This window comes from Vespa crabro, chromosome 19 (assembly GCF_910589235.1).
Source record: "Vespa crabro chromosome 19, iyVesCrab1.2, whole genome shotgun sequence".
Lineage (NCBI taxonomy): Eukaryota > Metazoa > Arthropoda > Insecta > Hymenoptera > Vespidae > Vespa > Vespa crabro.
The window spans coordinates 484,651-503,456 of NC_060973.1; the positions used below are offsets into that span (position 1 = coordinate 484,651).

General features: G+C 33.2%; 3 protein-coding genes across 14 annotated transcripts in view; 1 reads left to right on the forward strand and 2 right to left on the reverse strand.

The window, feature by feature from the left end:
• LOC124430549 (titin) overlaps positions 1-11,960 on the reverse strand; it is a 38,018-nt gene extending 26,058 nt beyond the window's left edge. For 3 of the 10 annotated variants that reach the window (XM_046977307.1, XM_046977306.1, XM_046977308.1), the window contains exons 1-17: positions 10,611-10,797; positions 9,536-9,728; positions 9,063-9,176; positions 8,768-8,942; positions 8,582-8,682; positions 8,297-8,506; positions 8,031-8,216; positions 7,818-7,932; positions 7,495-7,736; positions 7,307-7,429; positions 6,985-7,176; positions 6,678-6,886; positions 4,571-5,108; positions 4,310-4,497; positions 4,071-4,221; positions 3,762-3,990; positions 3,445-3,683 (exon numbers count right to left, since the gene is read on the reverse strand). In XM_046977307.1, the coding sequence (XP_046833263.1) occupies positions 3,445-3,683; positions 3,762-3,990; positions 4,071-4,221; positions 4,310-4,497; positions 4,571-5,108; positions 6,678-6,886; positions 6,985-7,176; positions 7,307-7,429; positions 7,495-7,736; positions 7,818-7,932; positions 8,031-8,216; positions 8,297-8,506; positions 8,582-8,682; positions 8,768-8,942; positions 9,063-9,176; positions 9,536-9,728; positions 10,611-10,795 (3,390 nt within the window). In that variant the 5' untranslated portion in view covers positions 10,796-10,797. Of the gene's footprint in view, positions 1-3,444; positions 3,684-3,761; positions 3,991-4,070; positions 4,222-4,309; positions 4,498-4,570; positions 5,109-6,277; positions 6,323-6,677; positions 6,887-6,984; positions 7,177-7,306; positions 7,430-7,494; positions 7,737-7,817; positions 7,933-8,030; positions 8,217-8,296; positions 8,507-8,581; positions 8,683-8,767; positions 8,943-9,062; positions 9,177-9,535; positions 9,729-10,610; positions 10,811-11,335 lie in introns of those variants that run through there. The other 7 variants (XR_006943793.1, XM_046977312.1, XM_046977314.1 and 4 more) reach the window with 6 other exon arrangements.
• A 1,400-nt stretch (positions 11,961-13,360) lies between these two features.
• On the reverse strand, positions 13,361-16,650 carry LOC124430555 (mitochondrial import inner membrane translocase subunit TIM44). The gene is made up of 7 exons (XM_046977324.1): positions 16,514-16,650; positions 15,903-16,061; positions 15,588-15,833; positions 15,289-15,493; positions 15,065-15,216; positions 14,556-14,919; positions 13,361-14,478 (listed from the first exon to the last, which is right to left on the reverse strand). The coding sequence occupies exons 1-7, from the start codon at positions 16,514-16,516 to the stop codon at positions 14,231-14,233; spliced, it is 1,377 nt and encodes a 458-aa protein (XP_046833280.1). The 5' UTR covers positions 16,517-16,650; the 3' UTR covers positions 13,361-14,230.
• On the forward strand, positions 16,649-18,621 carry LOC124430560 (exocyst complex component 4). Of its 3 annotated transcripts, none has more exons than XM_046977332.1 (5): positions 16,649-16,740; positions 16,943-17,000; positions 17,071-17,232; positions 17,328-17,497; positions 18,452-18,621. In XM_046977332.1, the coding sequence occupies exons 2-5, from the start codon at positions 16,944-16,946 to the stop codon at positions 18,501-18,503; spliced, it is 441 nt and encodes a 146-aa protein (XP_046833288.1). In that variant the 5' UTR covers positions 16,649-16,740; position 16,943; the 3' UTR covers positions 18,504-18,621. The 3 variants fall into 3 exon arrangements, with proteins under 3 accessions (XP_046833288.1, XP_046833287.1, XP_046833289.1); XM_046977331.1 differs by having other exon boundaries at positions 16,677-16,740; positions 16,924-17,000; XM_046977333.1 differs by adding an exon at positions 17,582-17,682 and having other exon boundaries at positions 16,680-17,000.
• The last annotated feature ends 185 nt before the right edge of the window (positions 18,622-18,806 follow it).

Sequence of the window (18,806 nt, forward strand, 5' to 3'; positions counted from 1 at the left end):
CACCGGTACACGTCAAACGCCTTTCATGTTCCTCAACGGGCATAGAATATATTTTCGACGCAAGCTCCCTTTGCACTTTTTTACCATGCAATACGGTAGTCGTTGGCTTTGTCGTTTCAAATAGCGCCATTCGAGTGATCGATCTAACGATCGATCTCGATTATTTCCTTTTGAATCAGTTCCATTGATCGGCTAACGATTAACTGAACGACGATCGGAACGATCGATTTATTAATAATTGTTACTTAATTTAATTGACCATTTGTTTGATATCGATATCAATTTCCTGCTAAATCAAAGATATGACGTTTCATCGATCCTTACCTGAAGCAACGCGATCACCAGACGCGTTTCTCCACTTTGCACAGCTATCGTACTTATGGTCGTTGTAGGTGTACTCCCGTTGGTAGTCTGCTGCTGCGTATTTTCTTTATTCTCTGCAATAGTTTGCGAATCCTCGCCAGACCCTTCTGGACTCTTGTCCATCTCCATCGAATTGTGTCCGTCCACCATTTTCGCTAATCTCGTCTTTTTCGCGTGATAAATAGAAATATATGAATCGTGCATCGATTTAGGTTAATCGTCTTTGACGCAGTTAATTGGAAGACATTGAAAGTTGCCGGTTAAGGTTAAGGACGAACGATAACTATCAGGCGATATGCCAGAAAAACTACACTGAGAGTCCTCGAACTCTCGTGGATATATCTCTTTCACGCTTCGTATCTTACGCACGTGATCTTACCACTTTATATACTACTTTACTACTATTCTACCTAGATAAATTCGTTTGTGTTATTTTTAATGAACGTACGAAAATGTAGTAATCTAATTAGAAAAAAAAAGAAAAAGAAAGAAAAAAAAGAAAACCTATTGAACGTGTACGTAAGTGTGGTGTCCTGTAATGGTGTGTTATCGGAGACTTTAATGCCCGCACCATTTAAATCTCATGATCGAGAATAGTTAAAGCTTACGAACGAATCTAATCGTCTATGAATTCGCTCTATATTTTCTTTGAGGAGATTCAATATGACGTCCTCGACTCGGTTCCAGAACGATTAACATTAATTTTGGCGGTCAGCCAAGTCGCGTTCGCGCGAATTCCGGGGATACACAGGCACGTCTTATGTACGCACGTCCTCCTCGCCTACAAAAGAATGTTCTTCGTGTAGAATATATAATGCGGTATCCCTTAATCATAGCGTTTAAAATAGATAGACACCAAATCCTTGCCGACTTTTTAAATCTCACGATCTTTCTCATTTTTCAATTTAGAATTATCATCTTTTTCGTGAATGACGAAACGAAGGCGTTACTTCTTCCTCTTCTTCTTGTTCTTCTTCTTCTTCTTCTCGTGATGTAATCGATGTGTCAGTAATGAGATTAATGAAAAAACTCGATAAAAGCTCGCTACCCGACAGACTCGCTATGTTTATACATTATGGGTATCTTTATAGAGTGACGTCACCGACACGGACGAACGAATGGGAGGATAAAACCGGACTGACTGGTGGCGTTCTCCGAACGAGAAGTACACCACATCGAAAGCAGTGTGATCGGACGACGGCGATCGCTTGAAAAAATCATGCTTCCTGTACTCGATCGTTCTATTGATATTTTGACAATAAAAAAAAAAAAAGAAAAAGAAAAAAGGAAAATAAATGGATACATATAAAGGAACTCTGACGAGGTCGTATGCCGACTTATCGTTATACGTTAACGAACGCTTTTCTGTTTAACGACCGGAACGTTACATCGGATGCATACAAGTAATTGCACGTAATCTAATAATTAATATTCATGGGGCGTCACTGATTAATTAAAACCGTTGTCTCATTATGCTCGGCACATGTAAGAAGTTCTTCAACCGATCAGGAACTGTCGGTTTAACAATAATGCTTCTTTTCGATCTTTTTTGCTTCTTTATCGCATTAATATATTTATTATAGAAAAATTATATATATATATATATATATATATATATATATATATATAAAATTTATCGAATAATGAATCCCATTGAACGCGAGCTCAATTGTTGAGATTTAACATCAAACGATTTGACGTTATGTAATTTGTTAAACAATGCTAACAATATGTTACTCATTTCTCAGAAAATGTAAATAGTTATTTGTTTCTCTGGCAAAGGAAGACGAGTCCTTGAATAAAAATGACGAGATGTAACACGTGATCGTTTTAGCGTGACATTGGTTAGACCTGATATAAAAATTCAGTGATAATTCATACGTGCTTCATCGTTAATTTTTTAAAAACGATGAAAGAAATATTGCGAATAATGATAAGATCAATGTCACGATGTCGTTTTTAATGTTTCCTATATAAAAAAGAAAAAAAAAAAAAAAAAGAACAATATTTTTGAAAAGATGGTCTATGTCTTTTGAAAACAAAATAAAAATATGTATGACAGCACGGTATATTTATATTATAATAATGATATTTATAAATATTCGATAATCCCTAAAAATTCAAGTCGTAAAAACGTAATCAGTTGCTTCGATATGAATGAATGTGATTAATAATTTTCGAAAGATAAAAAAAATCTCTTCCAATCGAGTCGACGATTTTCGTTTTTCTAAATTATTGAAATCAATTCAATGTCAGAAAGAGGCGGACAATCACCTAAATCGATCCACGTTCAAGCAACAACGTCGACACTCGTGTGACACATGTCACGAACATATCACGTCACCAACAGGTCTAGCACGGACGCCGAGCTGAACCGAGACTAAAGATTCTAAACTTTTCGAACGACTTCAAGCCCCTATTGTCGTGAGCCGAGCGCTCTCGATCGTAGCCGATTATCATCGAAGGTTACCTATCACGGCCGAAGAAATACGACGGCTTAATGGCGGCGATTTTAAATTTACATGCGCCTTTAGCGCTTTCCTTTCGATCATAGAGTGATGCACTTACCTTCGATCAACATGCAATAAATCTCAAATATCGTGCAATAATCAATGAAAATCTTGATTTATTCGACACGTGATACTTTATTTACAGAAAAAAAAAGAAAAAAAAAAAAAACCATGCAATGCATACCATACGTGGAACCTTATTTTGAGAATAAAATTCTGATTGATTCTTTAACGAGGAGTTAAATAATAAAAACATTCGATATGTTTATATATTAATAATGTATATTTTACTTCGATTCTATTTGTCGATATCTTATCTGTGATGTTAAAATTGTGAACAAGAAGAAACATAAAATGCGTCACACATCAGTCAGCTTGGATTAGCTAGAGGCAGGCGATGTCGATTCTCATTTGCCAAAGCTACGGCAGTTATTTCAGCGAACTTTGATAAACCGGAGGCTGTGTCGTAACGAGCGAAACAAGCAGCTTCGTGAGTGCAACTGCAGTTGCAGCAGCCGACCGACGAACTTCTCTCGTCATTTTGCGTGATATCGTCGATCGAACGACTCACCTTCCTTGCGTTTTCCAAAAACTCCTCTCCCTCGATCTCATTTTTATCGCGTTTTGTCGGTGACATCTCGATACCACTGTCTTCGTGATGTCTCGTATAAGTTTTCGTTATCGAACAAACGTTTTTCGTTTCCTTACTAATCCTATGCGATTTTTCTTCGTCCGTTGTAATCTTCTTGATCATCTTAGTATAAATCGGTGTTCTCTTCGAAGATTCGTCTTTCGAAGATTCAGACAAATCTATAAAAGATTATAATAATATAAAATGAAAAATTAAGAGAGTTTATAAAATAAATCGACACACGAAATCAAACGTACCTTTCATAGAAATGGGATCAATTTCAGGATCGATACCATTCAATGTTTTATTCGGATCTTCAATTATTACATGATGAGAATCGTGCATCTCTTTAACATCCACGTTTTGCATATGATCTTCCAACGTATTTGAGGTAACTTTATAAGACGCCAAGCCCAAGTGAGTGTCGTGTGAGACACGTAAAGTAGTCGTTTCCGTGACTTCCTTTACGATCTTTCCAGATCTCTCCTGCGATAAATCGAGAGATATTTTTCTTTAAAATTATTCCCGAAGCTAGTGAAGTAAAAATAGAAAGGCCTAAGATTTACCTCCGTGGTCTTCTCAATGGAAACGACTTTCCCTAACGGTACCAACTCATTTTTTTCTTCGACTTTGGTATTTTGCATCAATACGTCAGACTTTTCAACTTTCACAGGAATTATTATTTCCGGCTCTTTCGTCGGCTCTTCCGGCTTCCACCTAAATGAAACATCATCAAAATATATACACCAAGATATATATTAATATCTTATGAATAAATGAGAAAAATCATAATGTTCATTTTTACCAAGCTAAAGTAGAAGAAGCAGTTGGTATTATTGATGAAACTACAATGTCTTCGCATTCCGGAGATGTCACGAAAGATTCGCTTCGCGATCTCGCCGTAGGCGTGATCGAACATTCCGTAGCTGTCACGTAACCATCTACATTGACATCCTCGTTCGTGCTCTCTTCGTGTAACTTTTCAACATCCTCCTAAGAAAAAGATAATATTTAAATTAATTGAAAGCTAATTATTACATAATTCTTTAATTTACATTACACTTACAATGTCTTGCTTTTCTTCGGCAGCATCGGTCATCGATGAGCTGTTTGAAACAACCTCGCTCGAAGCCATCATCGATGGGAAGCTACCAGAAGGAATTGATGAAACTGCTGACGAAGTTTTAGTATCTTCAACATGCGAAACGATCGGTCCAGGCAATAATCCAAAATTAGAAGAAGAAGTTAAAGTGGACACATCGGTAGCACCGATCGACGATGAAGCAGAATCGTTCGAATAAACAAATGTAGGAGTTATTTCGCTAATTGATGCAGTAATCGAAGAAATTGTCGTTGTCGTTATGGGTTTAGGTAAAACAACAGGAGACGTAGTGCATGCTAAAGTCGTCGTTGTCGGTGTTAGGGTAGAAGAGATCGATAAAGCCGAGCTAGGGATCGGTACCGGCTGAGTCCTCGCTCCAGCTTCGCACAATTTTGCATCCAGCTTCTCGGCTAACCGGGTTACTTCTGCCAATTTCGCAGATATCGCTTCGACCGCTGTTAGATTAGCGGCTTTGCCCGAAGCATCCTCGGCTTCGGACATTCTAGAAAGTGATAAATATGATGTTTAATACTTAGCCTGGTATAAAAAGATTTTACTACGTCTCGTACCTTACTTCGTAACGTTTAGAAAAAGAGAAAAATAATAGGGAAGAAAAAGAGAGAGAAATATTTTCGAGTTATTTTTCAATCAGCCGATAAGCATATAAACCAAGGAAATATTAATTATTACCTATGGTTAATGGTTTATAGTTTGTAAAAGTTATAAAACGAATTGAGCACTGAAGAAATAAATTCGAATAAAATTCGACACCGATTGATCTGTTTTCATTGACAAAATTAGATACGCGAGTACCTTCTAAGATAAAACGTCAAATTTTAGTGATTGCGTAAGAACGACGACAGTGACAGCGCGCCGTGATGGCGCGTCGTCGGCCAGATGGTCTTTCAATGTGGGACGAAGTTCTAATTTCGGGGATAGCAGATACACCGTCTGTAGCATCGAGTACCAGGATCATGCGCCATTTTTAATCTATACGCCATAAGTTTCTTCTATTCGAATATAAAAAAAAAAAAATATTTAAAAATGATTTTAATACTCTAACGCCGACATAGTTTTGATCAATAGAGTTTCTTCGATTCGTGGAAAAGTGCCAATCGGATTTTCCAAACACGAAACGTGGGTGAGAGAATGATGATATAATCTATCCACGTTGAACAATTTATATCAGAGATCTGGAATTAATGTCAGTACATATTTTGGTATGATTGAAATCATACAGGCGGTAAATATATTCGTACAAGACATTTGATCAACAATTGGTAAACAATATGATATATCTTAGAAACGGCAAGCTAGGACAAAGTCTAACAATAAGCAACACTTTGCGGAGTTATTTTTTGACCATGACCGTCTATGAAATAAGACTTTTACTTCTATGAATACTGTTCTTGAAATGTGTTAAAGACACACGACCGTCCCATATTCGTCGCGCCAAGAACACATATGAGAGAAGCATCAAAGACGAGTACACGTGTTTGATCTGATTCGCTTTCACATTTCTACGAATTCGAATATAATCGGACGATTAAATAATATTATTCAACAAGTTTATAATCATTTTCTATAGATCATATCGATAAGACATTCAAAGGATAAAAAAGAAATGAGAAGAACAAAGAAATGCCTTTCGTTAGGTCTGATATAACTCACATGAACCGCTCATAAGATGTTGCTATCCCTTCGACGAACAACCATGAACTGACACGCCGCCTCTATTAAAAACGGAGCTAACCGCCAACTTAGCCCCCCCCCCCTTTCTTGCCCCTTACAATTTATATTCAACTTTATCTCCCCTGGCACTTTAGTTTACGGAAAGCCACGTACCACGACGAGTGAAATATACCTTATGTTTATTGAGTTAACCCAATTGCACGATCTCCTCTCTCGGGCTTTCATTTTTTTTTTTTTTTTTTTTTTTTTTTTTTTTCTTTTTTTTCCATACAACACCAAAATACCGATCGCTGTAATGTTTTCACCTTGATGAATTATTTTCTTTAAATAATAACTTAACGATTAATTTTATTAATCGTCGATCCGTCGTCGTACTTGCCGTTGATGGTATACGGGTTCCTTTAATCTGGTCCTCAAAAGACGTCCTAGTCTCACCATGCGGCCAACGTCCAACAATAGTTTTTCTCGATCACCCAAGATATCCCTTATCTCAGCTCTAGCACGACACTCGCTAGCGAAATCTTCATTTTTTCTCGCTCGTTTTAAGGACCCAACGATTTCAATCAAATCCCGCAATTTTGAACAATGCTAAAATTTTGTAAAATTGTATATAAGAAAAACATTCGTGATAACTCAAATTTTTGCCTTGTCATGGATTACTCCATCAGCAAAACATATTTACGTACATCCTCAACGCTTCTATGAAAAACGGCACATACTCGTAGCCTAGTTAGTTGCTCTTGACCAGCTGAACGTAACTGTTTCCATGTTTGACGTAATCTTGAAAACAAGTGAACGTTGTTGTCCAATGATAATCTGCAAGACAATCTTAACACTCGTGCTCCGTTTACCAATTGACAACCGTACTCATAAGTTCCCTGTAAAAAAAAAAAAAAAAAAAAAGGAATAAAATAAAAAAGAAATCAAAAGATAAGATAAAATCATTTAGCATACGCTTATTTTTCTTATTTCGTTTTCTTTTTTGTTATACCTATAGAGTAAACTTGCCTTCGCAGTTTCCTGAAAGGACTGATGTTTTTCTTTTTGCAATTGTATTTCGCTAGTACTACATCCAACCTCCATAAGATTGTGAAAGAGAACGTTGAACAAATCGTTCAACCATTTAACAGCCTAATAAGTAACAATCCAAAAAAATTTAGAAATAGGATTTTCGTTCGAATTAATTTTTTTTTTACCTGTTCGGCGTCGTTCTCATAAGTATATATTAAGGAGATTTGTTTCAAAGTCAGCTTCTGCAATTCTACGCTATCATTAAAGATATTCTTCCTAGCGATCGTAGCATCCAAAATATCGCGTACATTGACAATGTCCTCGCCATAATCAACATGAATATCTCTTCCCAGGGCATCTTTAACAGGCATCGATAAGATGTCTGAAAGTTTCTCGCCCTCTTTCACAAGTTCCTGTTCTAACACTTCTACAAAATACACCGAGTAATATAGTTGAAATTCCATACATTGCATCGAACCATTATTGTATCATATAATATCATACTTACCCAAGGCTAATTGATTATTTTCCAGCATGAGTAGTTTCAAGCTAGCTTGAGAAAAATCATGAGTCGTATTTGTCATCACCAATCTGTCAAAAACTTCGCTCGTCTTATCGAAGTACTAAAAATGACAAAGAGTCTTTTCTTTCTTTTTCAATGTATTTTCTTTGTTTTTTTTTTTTTTTTTTTTTTTTTTTTTTTTTCTTTTTCTACACTTACCTCAGATACAAGCCTAAAGAATCTCTGACAGGTAATGAGAACGTTCCTTCGTCTTTCCAATCTAGATGCAAAGCTTCGACAAACAAAATCCATGAAATCCTTTTGAGACTTCAAATCCTCCGGTAAATGACCTGTCGGCAAACAGTCAATCTTATGAAGCAACTCAGCGTAACGACCATACGTCTCCTAAAAAAATATCAAAGGAACATTATCATGAAAAATGTTTTTACATAACTATAATAGAATCATTTTCATGGCTATCTTACTCGACATTTTAATTCTAATTGCTCGTGTTGCCGTCTAAGCTCGTCCGAAGATATCACGTCAAAGCCAACTTGATAGGAACAGTTCAACATGGCATCAGCCGGTCCCAAAATCCACTCTGTTACTTGTGAAACACCTTTTTCGAGGTCGTCTATTACCTTCACAGTGTCCAAACTTCTTTCCATTTGAGTCCAACAATTTTCAATGTCTACCTGTATAAATAATGAATGTAATAGAAATTTAAAATCTAGATTTACATATATCTATATATGTCGCAAACGAGTTACCTGTTTTAATTCAATGGAATCAAGAAGTCCATGTATCCGTTTAACCGTGTCCAAAGAATCTCTTGACGAATCTCTACTCATAGTGTTGACTAAACTCCTACCTATGAATATAAAAAGAGAAAATTTTCTGTCTAGATCTCCTTATATAATACGTAACTCCGATGATTTATTTAATGTTTAATAAACCTGAGTTAAGGATACGAGAAGCAACAGACGTAAGTTCCATTCCGATTTCCCAATAAGATTCTAAATCATCATCCGATTGCCTCATGCGAATCCCATCGAGGCTACTCAATCGTTCATGCAAATTCGACATTTTCGATAATAATTCTAAGCCATCCTTCGTGTATTCTTCGACTTTCTATAAAGTAATCGATAAATTAAATTAAGCAATAATGTAATAAGAGTTTATTTAAAAACAAAAAAATATTCGATAACTCTTATCGAAAACTTTCTATATGTACAATAAAATAGATCGTACCAAACGTTTTCGAATCCATTCCGTGTGATCGTAAAACTTGTTGCCGCACAATTCATATGGTAATTGAGAAAATTCAATAAACGCGTGAAGTCTTTCGACGGTAACATACATCGGCTGAAAAAAATAGCAAAAGAATTATTTTAAAAATTCCCAAGAGCAGCAAGTACTCGAATTAATCGAAATCGATGAAAAAACAAAAATATCGTAAAACAAAAAAAAAAACAAAGCATAAATCAGATCTCGTTCCTTGTCAAGATTAATCGAAAGTGTATCGAATTATTCTGTCAGTTCGAAAGCCCTTTCTAGCTCATAGAATGAACTGACAAATTATAATTTTCGATGTTTATAACGATCAAATAGGTTGAACAACCTTAAAGCGAGGAAATAATTACTTGTACGGATAAACATGGAGTTAACTATTAGTAGGAGGTTGATTAGTAAAAAAGTTGTTCTTTCAGAGAAAATATACAGACCTCGCTGTCCTTATAGGACTTGGTACAACTGTCGACACGCTTGTCCCAGAACCCATCTGGACGTATAACGAACACGGAAGTTGCACGACTTCCTAGAAGCATCACCGATAACCTGATGCAGGATCTTGCAACTCGCCATGCTCGATAGCGTGCGTCTATGATCAATACCAGACCACCTTTCTTCGTCCCTTCGCTGTATATAATTGGAAAATTACAGTGCGTCAAAAGTAGATACACATCCGATGACAGAGAAATTATTTTAATAATTACATAGAAATATGTCACCGATATCTCTAACTTTTGAGTATAATGTAGAAATGTAAGTATTGGTTTTACAATGAATATTTAACTTTTTCCTATACATATCTATGTATAATTACCTCTCGGTCCTAATTTCCGAAGTATTGACATTTTAACTTTTATATACATTGGATGTCGCTCAGGTTTGACTTAGGCTTATCTACGGACGACGTGATTATATTATATATAATCGTGTCGCAATGTGTTTATATCTCGCGTTTCATTTTCTGATTCACATAGGGAGATGAGAAAAGAATGCAACTTAGCTATTCTCAACTGATCAAAAATGTAACAAATGTAACAATCAATTGAAAAATTGGTTTGGGATTGATTTTTAGTTAAGATTTATTACTGCAATTAATTGCTAACCTGGCGCAATCCAAATCAATTGAAATCATGCTTCAAATTAAACATAAACTAATTGAAATTAAATAAAAACTCGTTTAATTGTGATTTTAGTTTTGGATTAAATGTAATTTTGGATTGTTTCGATTAGATTTGATTTAAAATTGAGTTGCGTCAGGCTAGTAATTAACTGAGGCAATAAAGTTTAATTACAAACGAAAACAAAAGATATTTTCATGTATATCTTGAAAATTAAGACCAAGTGGCAGTTACATGTACAGAAAAAAAAATTGTTCAGAATCATCGCTCCGACAACATATTCAAAAATCGAAGTGTACGTATTTCTATATGCAATAATAGTCGTCATTATTTGTCTTTTTTTCTTTTTTTTTTTTTTTTTAACAAATGATCGATATTATTTATCGATTACCTGAAAATCGACAAGAAGTATAAGATGATCGATTCCAAGCGTGGTTTCGTTGTCGGCTGAAGTTCAGATGGGACGTTGACCACTATCAAAGGTCGTCCCTCGCGATCACGTCCACCAGGAAGATAAGCGAGCTTTGACTCGAGGGCCACAAGGACATCTGCCGCCTCCAGACCCTTCGTTGGCATTTCTTCAATAATAATGAAATTCTCGATTCAAGAAGAAAAAAAAAGGAAAGAAGAAAAAATCACAAGAAATCCACACATATTGAAAACGCAGAAGGAGAAATGTTACTCTAAAAAATAATCGATTTCGCATGGAATGATACCGCTGAAAGGCAGTCGAATGGTCTCTTTCTGTAGCAGCACGTTGACATACTTCAAATACACTCACTCGCGACCACAAGAAGAAAGTATCGGAAAGTATGTTAGGAGGTACCTATCTATATCAGTGAACCGTCTGCAAATTGATCGTCAAGCATGTATAAAGCTTGTAACGCGATTCACGATCTGTGTAAACGCTCGGCTATGTCACGCTCGGCAAACTTGATGCTCGATCAACGATCGAGTTCAACCAAAGTAAAAAATGAACTCTACATAGCACCGTAGTCGAATTAAAAATGATGAACGTACCTGTGAAGTTTTCGCGAAGAGATAACCAATACATTTCCTTCCATTTTCGTTTTTGTTTAAAATATGAAGAAAAAATGAATATAAAATCTAACGTACCTGATAGCTCGTCGACGTAAAAAACGTTCGATCCAAAATACCCACACCAGAATGATACATTTCACTATCCCTGAACGGATATTTCAAAGAAAATTCGTTGGTTAAAAGGTTCGAAAGGATCACCGGCAGCTGTTAACGCCTACGTGCACCTGCAGGTGCACGTGGTTCATGAATGCTCGAATGCTCCCGCGCTCACACACTTTAACCGCTCTTTTCTAATGCACTTTGAGATAGGGTAATTAAGTGGAAAAAAAAAAAAAGAAAAAAGGAGAGAAACTCGATCAAGGAAACGAACATCGAATGTTTTTTTTTTTTTCCTTCGAAGGAGAAATCCGTCCTATCGAGGATGGTTTCGCGGTAGTTAGCTCGGCAAGTCACGAGCGTGAAATAATGCGTTGCGCGAGGTAACAGCGAGAGAAAAGTGGAAGGGGTTAAAGGAGAGCCCCAGCTGCGACACACAACTTTGAAGGTGCAGCAACGACCGAGAACGGATGCTGTGTAGGGAAACCGAAAGCTATCTCTCTCTCAAGCTCCATTCAGATCCAACGGTACTCTGGCACCGATTGACCGTCTACACCTTTCCTACCTTCTTTTCCTTGTTCTCCTCCTCCTCCTCCTCCTCCTCCTCCTCCTCATCTTCGTTCTCCTCCTCCTCCTCCACCTCCTCGTCATCCTTTCTTCTTCCTTTGAACAGGGTGCGCTGAAATTGTATGCAAATAAAAGGAGAATGATACACAACGGTATATCGATACGCAGGTATATACAAGACGAACCATGTTCTTCGCTTATTTTTTTTCCTTTCTTTCACATTCTTTTGAATGAAAATCTTCTTATTTAAAATTCGATCCTATGTATGTTTTTTATGTCCTTTTTTATGTCGATCATTATCGCGTTTCCATCCAACGTGTATGTATTCATTTGACGATCAAATTGATTTATTTAAGAAAATACAAAAAGATACATGATCTTGCAAGATTAAGGAAAATTTTAATTTTAATTAAAATTTTAATTATCCATGCTGGTACCAATTAAATATCGTAAGATCGTTAAATACGATAAAAAGGATGGAAATGAAGTTTTAATACATCGAAAACAATATTTGAAATACGCTATCGCTATTACAAAAGACCTTTCATTCAGAAATAACTCTTGAAAGTTACAATGAACTTTGATGCCGGATAACGATTTGTACGTGAAAGTTTCTCCGAGCTAATGTCCTGGATCAGATCAACTTGATATCTCGAATGGAGAATGTGTTATTACGCTGTTAAATTCTATACTATTGTGATTCTTTCTTTTTCTGTTTTTTTCTTTTTTCTTTTTTCTACAGAAAATCACGTCAGAACTTGATGAAATAAAATTTTGTTCTTTTTATTTTTCTTTTTTCGTTCATACATAGCTGTAAAATCGGCACGTGATTTTGATCGGAAGCATCCATACATGACCATTAAGAACTATCGAAACAGGTTCCCACGATATCTACGAAACCTCCAAATTCTGACGTAATATACGCGCATACCTTAACGCCATTTCGAATCCTATAAGACTTCTTTTAACGAATCGATCTAAGAAAAAATCTCTAAGACTATGTCTTTTTACAGATAACGTTCCGATAGTAACAAATTTACGATACATTTCAATCTCTGTATGATAAGAATTTATTTTTATATCCTAGATTTTTCATTTCTATTTCAATATTTGCAGATAGAAATCTCAAGGTCGCTGATATAATCGCCAAATGAGATCCAACGTAGATGTTAAAGAATCGACAAGGAAGAACAAAAAAAAAAAATAGAAAAATGATCAACGAATTAATTTATAAGTTTAAAAAAAAAAAAAAAAAGAAAAGAAAATTCACGTATATACTATGAATTTACAGAATTATAATAAGATAATGTAATTTTAAGTTCCATACAGATTGTGTATACGTGTATTCTGTAACAATGGAAATTTTATATTTGTAATTATATCGAATGTTGGGATATGTATTTGTGATATTAATATTTATCAAATAATGACATTTTATTTCAGCTTGTGATAATAGATAATTTTAATCTGTTTCCCATGGTTTTTCAAAATAAATTAACACTGTTGCAAAGAAGTTAGATACTGTACATCGTGGAATATAAATAATATCTTGTAAATATGTACACACTTAAATAGCAAATAGTTCATATCTAATTACATGTTTAACTAAATTTAATACAATCGTCTTACTATTTCATATTATCGCAATATACAAAATTAAATGTTGAACTTGTTCAACGTGTCTATCTATAGCTGTTAGTATAACAAAGGTTAAAAAACATCATGGATCTAACAAAGTAGTCTATTGTTTATTATAGATATTCTTAATGAAAGCAATCGCATATATACAGAGATCATACAACTAAAATTTGTAAGGTATGTATACAAAATTATGTTACATGAATGTATACACATCTCTACCATGTTATATGGTATAGTTTTAAAATAATAGGCATACATCGGTGCTCAATTATTCATTTTTCATGTTAATGTCCATGTTAACTTTCGATCGATTCTTTCAATTATTTTCAAATGATAGAATTATATTCTTCACGTAAAAATTACACGTACCGTGTAAGAGATACCTCTCTCTCTTGATCTTCTTTTTTTTTTTTAAGAAGCAAGAAAAGAATTTTTGTTTTAAATGATGTCTTTTTATATGACGGTACTTTTTTAATCCGACATTATATGAAGAAATATTTGATAATTGTAACTATAACAGTCAGCTTATTTAGGAGAAAATGATTCCAACCATTATGTGCTGTTCCATTGTAGAAAAAAAACAAAGAAACGTCTAAAACAACTTTTAATCGCTTTTGACATCAATTATCCGGAAATAAAATATGAATTTAATCTAGAACCAGTGCACTATACAAATTGCTTGACGCTCGAACAGCTAATTTCAAGTAAACGCCAAGCAGCTTTTGGATTGAGTTCCGTTGGATCGCGACATAATACCCAAATGTAATTGAAACGCATCACTCTTTCAGGATCTCCTTCAATTATGTTATTATCTTTATCTCTTATACATAGTATCTGTTGGCTGAGAAACGTTATCAATAAAACTGGACCTTGTTCCATCATCTTACCCATTAAAAGATCTACATTTTCAATGTCTGAAAATAAATAATATTTAAATTTGAAAACTACTCGTCTTGTATTGAAATATACTTTATAATAATAATGATCATACCTAAGATTTTATTGTCTAAATGATATCCCAATTTTTGTACTTGCATAATAGGTTGCGATATTACATTAAACGCGGCCTCGTGACACCAATCTTTTAAAATTTCAAGATCCCCTCTAACCATAGCTTCAAGTATATTTGGTATAATATCTACCTCGCAATCTCTTAAAAATTGATTTTTATCAAAGCTTGGATCCAGCTTACAAATTTCCGTTAATGTCTCCGACAAATCTGTCTTTTGGAACATACCACCAACCATATAGCTAACTTTTTCGGTAAAAAATCTGGAAGCACGAATTACAGGATTGTCCGATTCTTCATACTTGATTTTCCAATCCAATACTTTATTCATATATGGATTGTTATCCTTGTAGAAAAATAAAATGCAAAAAAAAGTTAATTAAATATGAAATTGATGTGATTAATTAAAAACAAAAGAAAAAAGAAAAAGAAAAAAAAAAGAAAGAAAAAGGGAAATAAATAAAAAATTATTAAGTTAAATGAGAAGGTACCTTAAAATTTTGCCAAGACTGAAAAAATTTAGAATCTTTATGCAATTCAACTCCTCGTGCATCCATATTAGGTTGAAACTGCTTTTCATCTAAAGATATATCTACTATTTCTTTTCTTTTTCTTAATTTAGTAAGTGGTACGTAAACTCTTCCTGTATCGAACAATAAAACGATAAATGCCTGTATATCTAAATACATGTATTAATATATAATCAATATAAAACCTTGCATTCCTTGATGATCTAACTCTTTTCTTACAACCTCTGCTGTCTGTGAGATAGTTTGGAAAGCTCCTGTTTTTCCAAGTGCTTGACTTTTTTCCGAAATCGTTTCTGCTGCCCCTTTCGCCGATTTAGTTATTTCCTCACCCAATTGTCCTGCCTTTTTGCCTAATTCAGATTTACTTGCTTCCTCAATAACTTCTTGTACCTATAATAAGAGAATATCAACGTCGATACGATAAAATTACAAAATAATACATTGATACTGTTATCAGGGGTTCATTAATTGTATATATACATACTTTTTCTTTTAGACTGTCCAATTTTTCTTTTATGGCTTCGGATCCTTTGGAGGCTTCAGATTCAACTGCTTGAAATTTTTGTCTCGCTGAACGCAACGCCTCTGACTGTTCTAATTTCTCTGCTTCTTCACGAAATTTCTTTAATGATTCTTTCATCTCTTTATTTTTCTGCATTTCTTGTTTAATATTTTCAACAAATTGAGTAAAGAAACTGGGTCTTCGTGCTGGATTTGAATATGAACGAATCTAAATAAACATAATATATTGTTAGTTATATAGGAAAATGGCTTTGGTAATAGAGAAGAAAAAACTCACTGATAAACTTTGTATATCTGGTAAATGAAAACAGGTTGTTCGTAACAATGGATGGCGCGATGAAGAATGTTCTCTCGAGCCATTTCTAAATCTCCTCTGTGATTGTGTGGACCGAGCAATACCTATTAAATTAATCCTGCATGTCACGAAATTCTGAAACTATTAATGAAAAATTCTTACTACAAATTTCTTATAAACTATAATTATTTATAGATAATTCATTTGTATCATATACATGCATATACATAAATATTTCCCAATTCTTACTAAGAAGCATAACACAGGGATATACGTGTGTATGTATATATATATATATATATATGTATATGTATATATATGTATATCCATGTAATTAAAAAATTATCAGCAATATTTAGAAAGCATGAAAAACTATGTTTTTTTAATGGAATATAATATGACGCAATAAAATAAGTGAGTGCCACGAGAGGCATTCGACAAATTTAACCTCACTTTCATTATAAAAAGCCGATCTTTTCCATCTATAAACTCATGAATATAATTAATTCGTAGAAAAATACATTGAATACACGGGTATTATCATGCTCTTATTTTATGAAATAAACGTTCAGTTAGAAATAAAAATTATTTACCATTTTACAAACGATTTATCAATTTTAGCTTAAGCAAAAGTCTTAATCATAATCACGAAGCGAGACTGTAGAGATTTCCTCGAATCTACCGCTAGGCGTAGTTCTGTAATATTATAGCCATTTGTCCGTCTTGGTTACTTTTGGTTATTCCCGATTCTTTTAAAGTTTACGAAAAAGCAAGTGAAAACAAGTGTGACATTTGATAGACGTCTTTTCAAAAATGATAGGTGTTCATTTGAATGTTAAAACTAACTGCATATAAGTATAAGATACTAATATATGAATAGATAATTTTTATACTATTAACAAATATTATGTTATTTCCAATGAAATATAACCAAAATGAGTATAACCTTTTAGTTTCATGATAAACACGAGGGTTTATACAATTTATTTCTTGTTACAATCAGATTTTGTTTGATATCACAGAATGAATGCAAGTGCACCCATTAAACCTCCACGTGGAATTAAACCCACTAAAGAAACGGTAAATTTAATAATTATAACAAAAAAAAACATTCATAAAAATGAAGCAAATATATCTACATATTTTATAGAGCGGTTTACTAATCTCAGTAATACGAGCACTTTCTGCTTCTGAAACAAATGAACAAAGAGAGATTGAGAAAGCTAAATTAGAAAAAGAATATAAGCGAAGTGATCAAAGATTAGACGAATTAGTTTCATTGCATGAGCAAGATCTTATGGAGGTTATGCAAGTAAGTCGTATTAGTTAATTATAAATTGGCATAATTCATTATTTCTTCATTAATTCATCATGTATTCATTGATTATTTATTACTTATTTATTTAGATATTTAGTACTCTATCTGAAAGAGTTACTGCAGCAAGAGAGAAAATTCATGCTGTAAAAGAAAATTTAAATGCTTGTAAACAATTATTAAGCTGTAAACGTGAGGAATTACTTAATTTATGGCTAGAAGGAATAGAACATAAACATGTATTACAACTTTTAGAAGAAGCGTAAGTATCTGTAATTATTTCATGTATATATAAAACATATAATAATATACTTCAATAATATTATAATGAATCATTTTTCGACAGATCCACTTCACCAGAAAAATACAATTTAGAATAAAACAGTATAAAATACTATTTTTAGATATTAAAGAATTCAACGAGGGAAATAATTGTACAGTTAAAATGTAAATGTATAATTATATTAGTACATAATAAATTATTAATATATAATTATATTAACAATTATATATTATCAATATATAGTTTGTGTGTGTGTGTGATACATCATCTCTAAAATGAATAATGCTCTTTCACTGTATTTTATACTGTGTTTTATATCAACAACTACATGACATATAAAAGAACTTACTTACACAATATTTTTCTATAGTGCTGCATATTTTATTTATCTCTTCATTTTTTTTCTTTTTTTTTTTTTCTCATGTGTATTAAACTATATATATATTATTAGATTTCAAAAGTTATCAAAAAGGAGAATAAATTTACAAACAGATTTATAAAAGTACTTTATAAAAAATTTCCTTTCATTTATTTATTTGTTCAACTTATATGACATTTCCAAACTAAAACTTGAAGCTTTAAGTAAATGAAAGAAAATTAGATTAATTTTTATTTTCTTATCATATATCATTCCTATCATATATAATAATAAAATATTGACAAAAAAATGTTTCTATATAAAAAAGAATTATATATATATATATAGGTGAAAGTTCAGACTTTTCGTATACGTAATGCCAAACATATTACTAAACCTAATCCAGCAAACAATGCAGAGAAATATATGAAACGTTTTGTCTTCTTCGGTTTATCATCCTACAATAATACAATAATTTTTATCATTACTTTTGAAACTTAAATATTGTCACACAAAAAATATCTCTTTTATTTTAATACATACTTTTGGAACTAAAGCGTATAATTCTTTTATAGCTTTCTCCATATCATCTACTTCAATAAGAGTTTCCGTTATACCTATGGATAAAACTGAAGTAACAGTTAGTAGTTCATCTACTTCAATGTAAAAATTCTTCGTTGACGTCATAAGTTTTAATCGAATGTAATTAATATACATATTAATAAAATTCAATTGTTTGTTATTATTTTCAATCATTTTAATGACATCTTCAAATCTGTAAAATATAATTAATATTGGTTATTATTAGAAAAGAAGCGATGATTTAAAAAATTAAAATACTTGTTTTGCATCACTAATTTTATGTGGAGATTATTTTTTGATGCAATTTTTAGTCGATTTAACAATTCTTCTGCCAGATTTTCATCAGCA

Coding starts and splice junctions, on each gene's coding strand:
- LOC124430560 (XM_046977332.1), top strand. CDS start 16,944: ATGAATGCAAGTGCACCCATTAAACCTCCACGTGGAATTAAACCCACT. Junction 17,001..17,070: donor TTAAACCCACTAAAGAAACG/GTAAATTTAATA, acceptor CATATTTTATAG/AGCGGTTTACTAATCTCAGT. Junction 17,498..18,451: donor TTACAACTTTTAGAAGAAGC/GTAAGTATCTGT, acceptor ATTCTTTTATAG/CTTTCTCCATATCATCTACT.
- LOC124430555 (XM_046977324.1), bottom strand. Junction 15,834..15,902: donor CAGATATACAAAGTTTATCA/GTGAGTTTTTTC, acceptor ATGTTTATTTAG/ATTCGTTCATATTCAAATCC. Junction 14,479..14,555: donor TTTAGACAATAAAATCTTAG/GTATGATCATTA, acceptor ATTTATTTTCAG/ACATTGAAAATGTAGATCTT.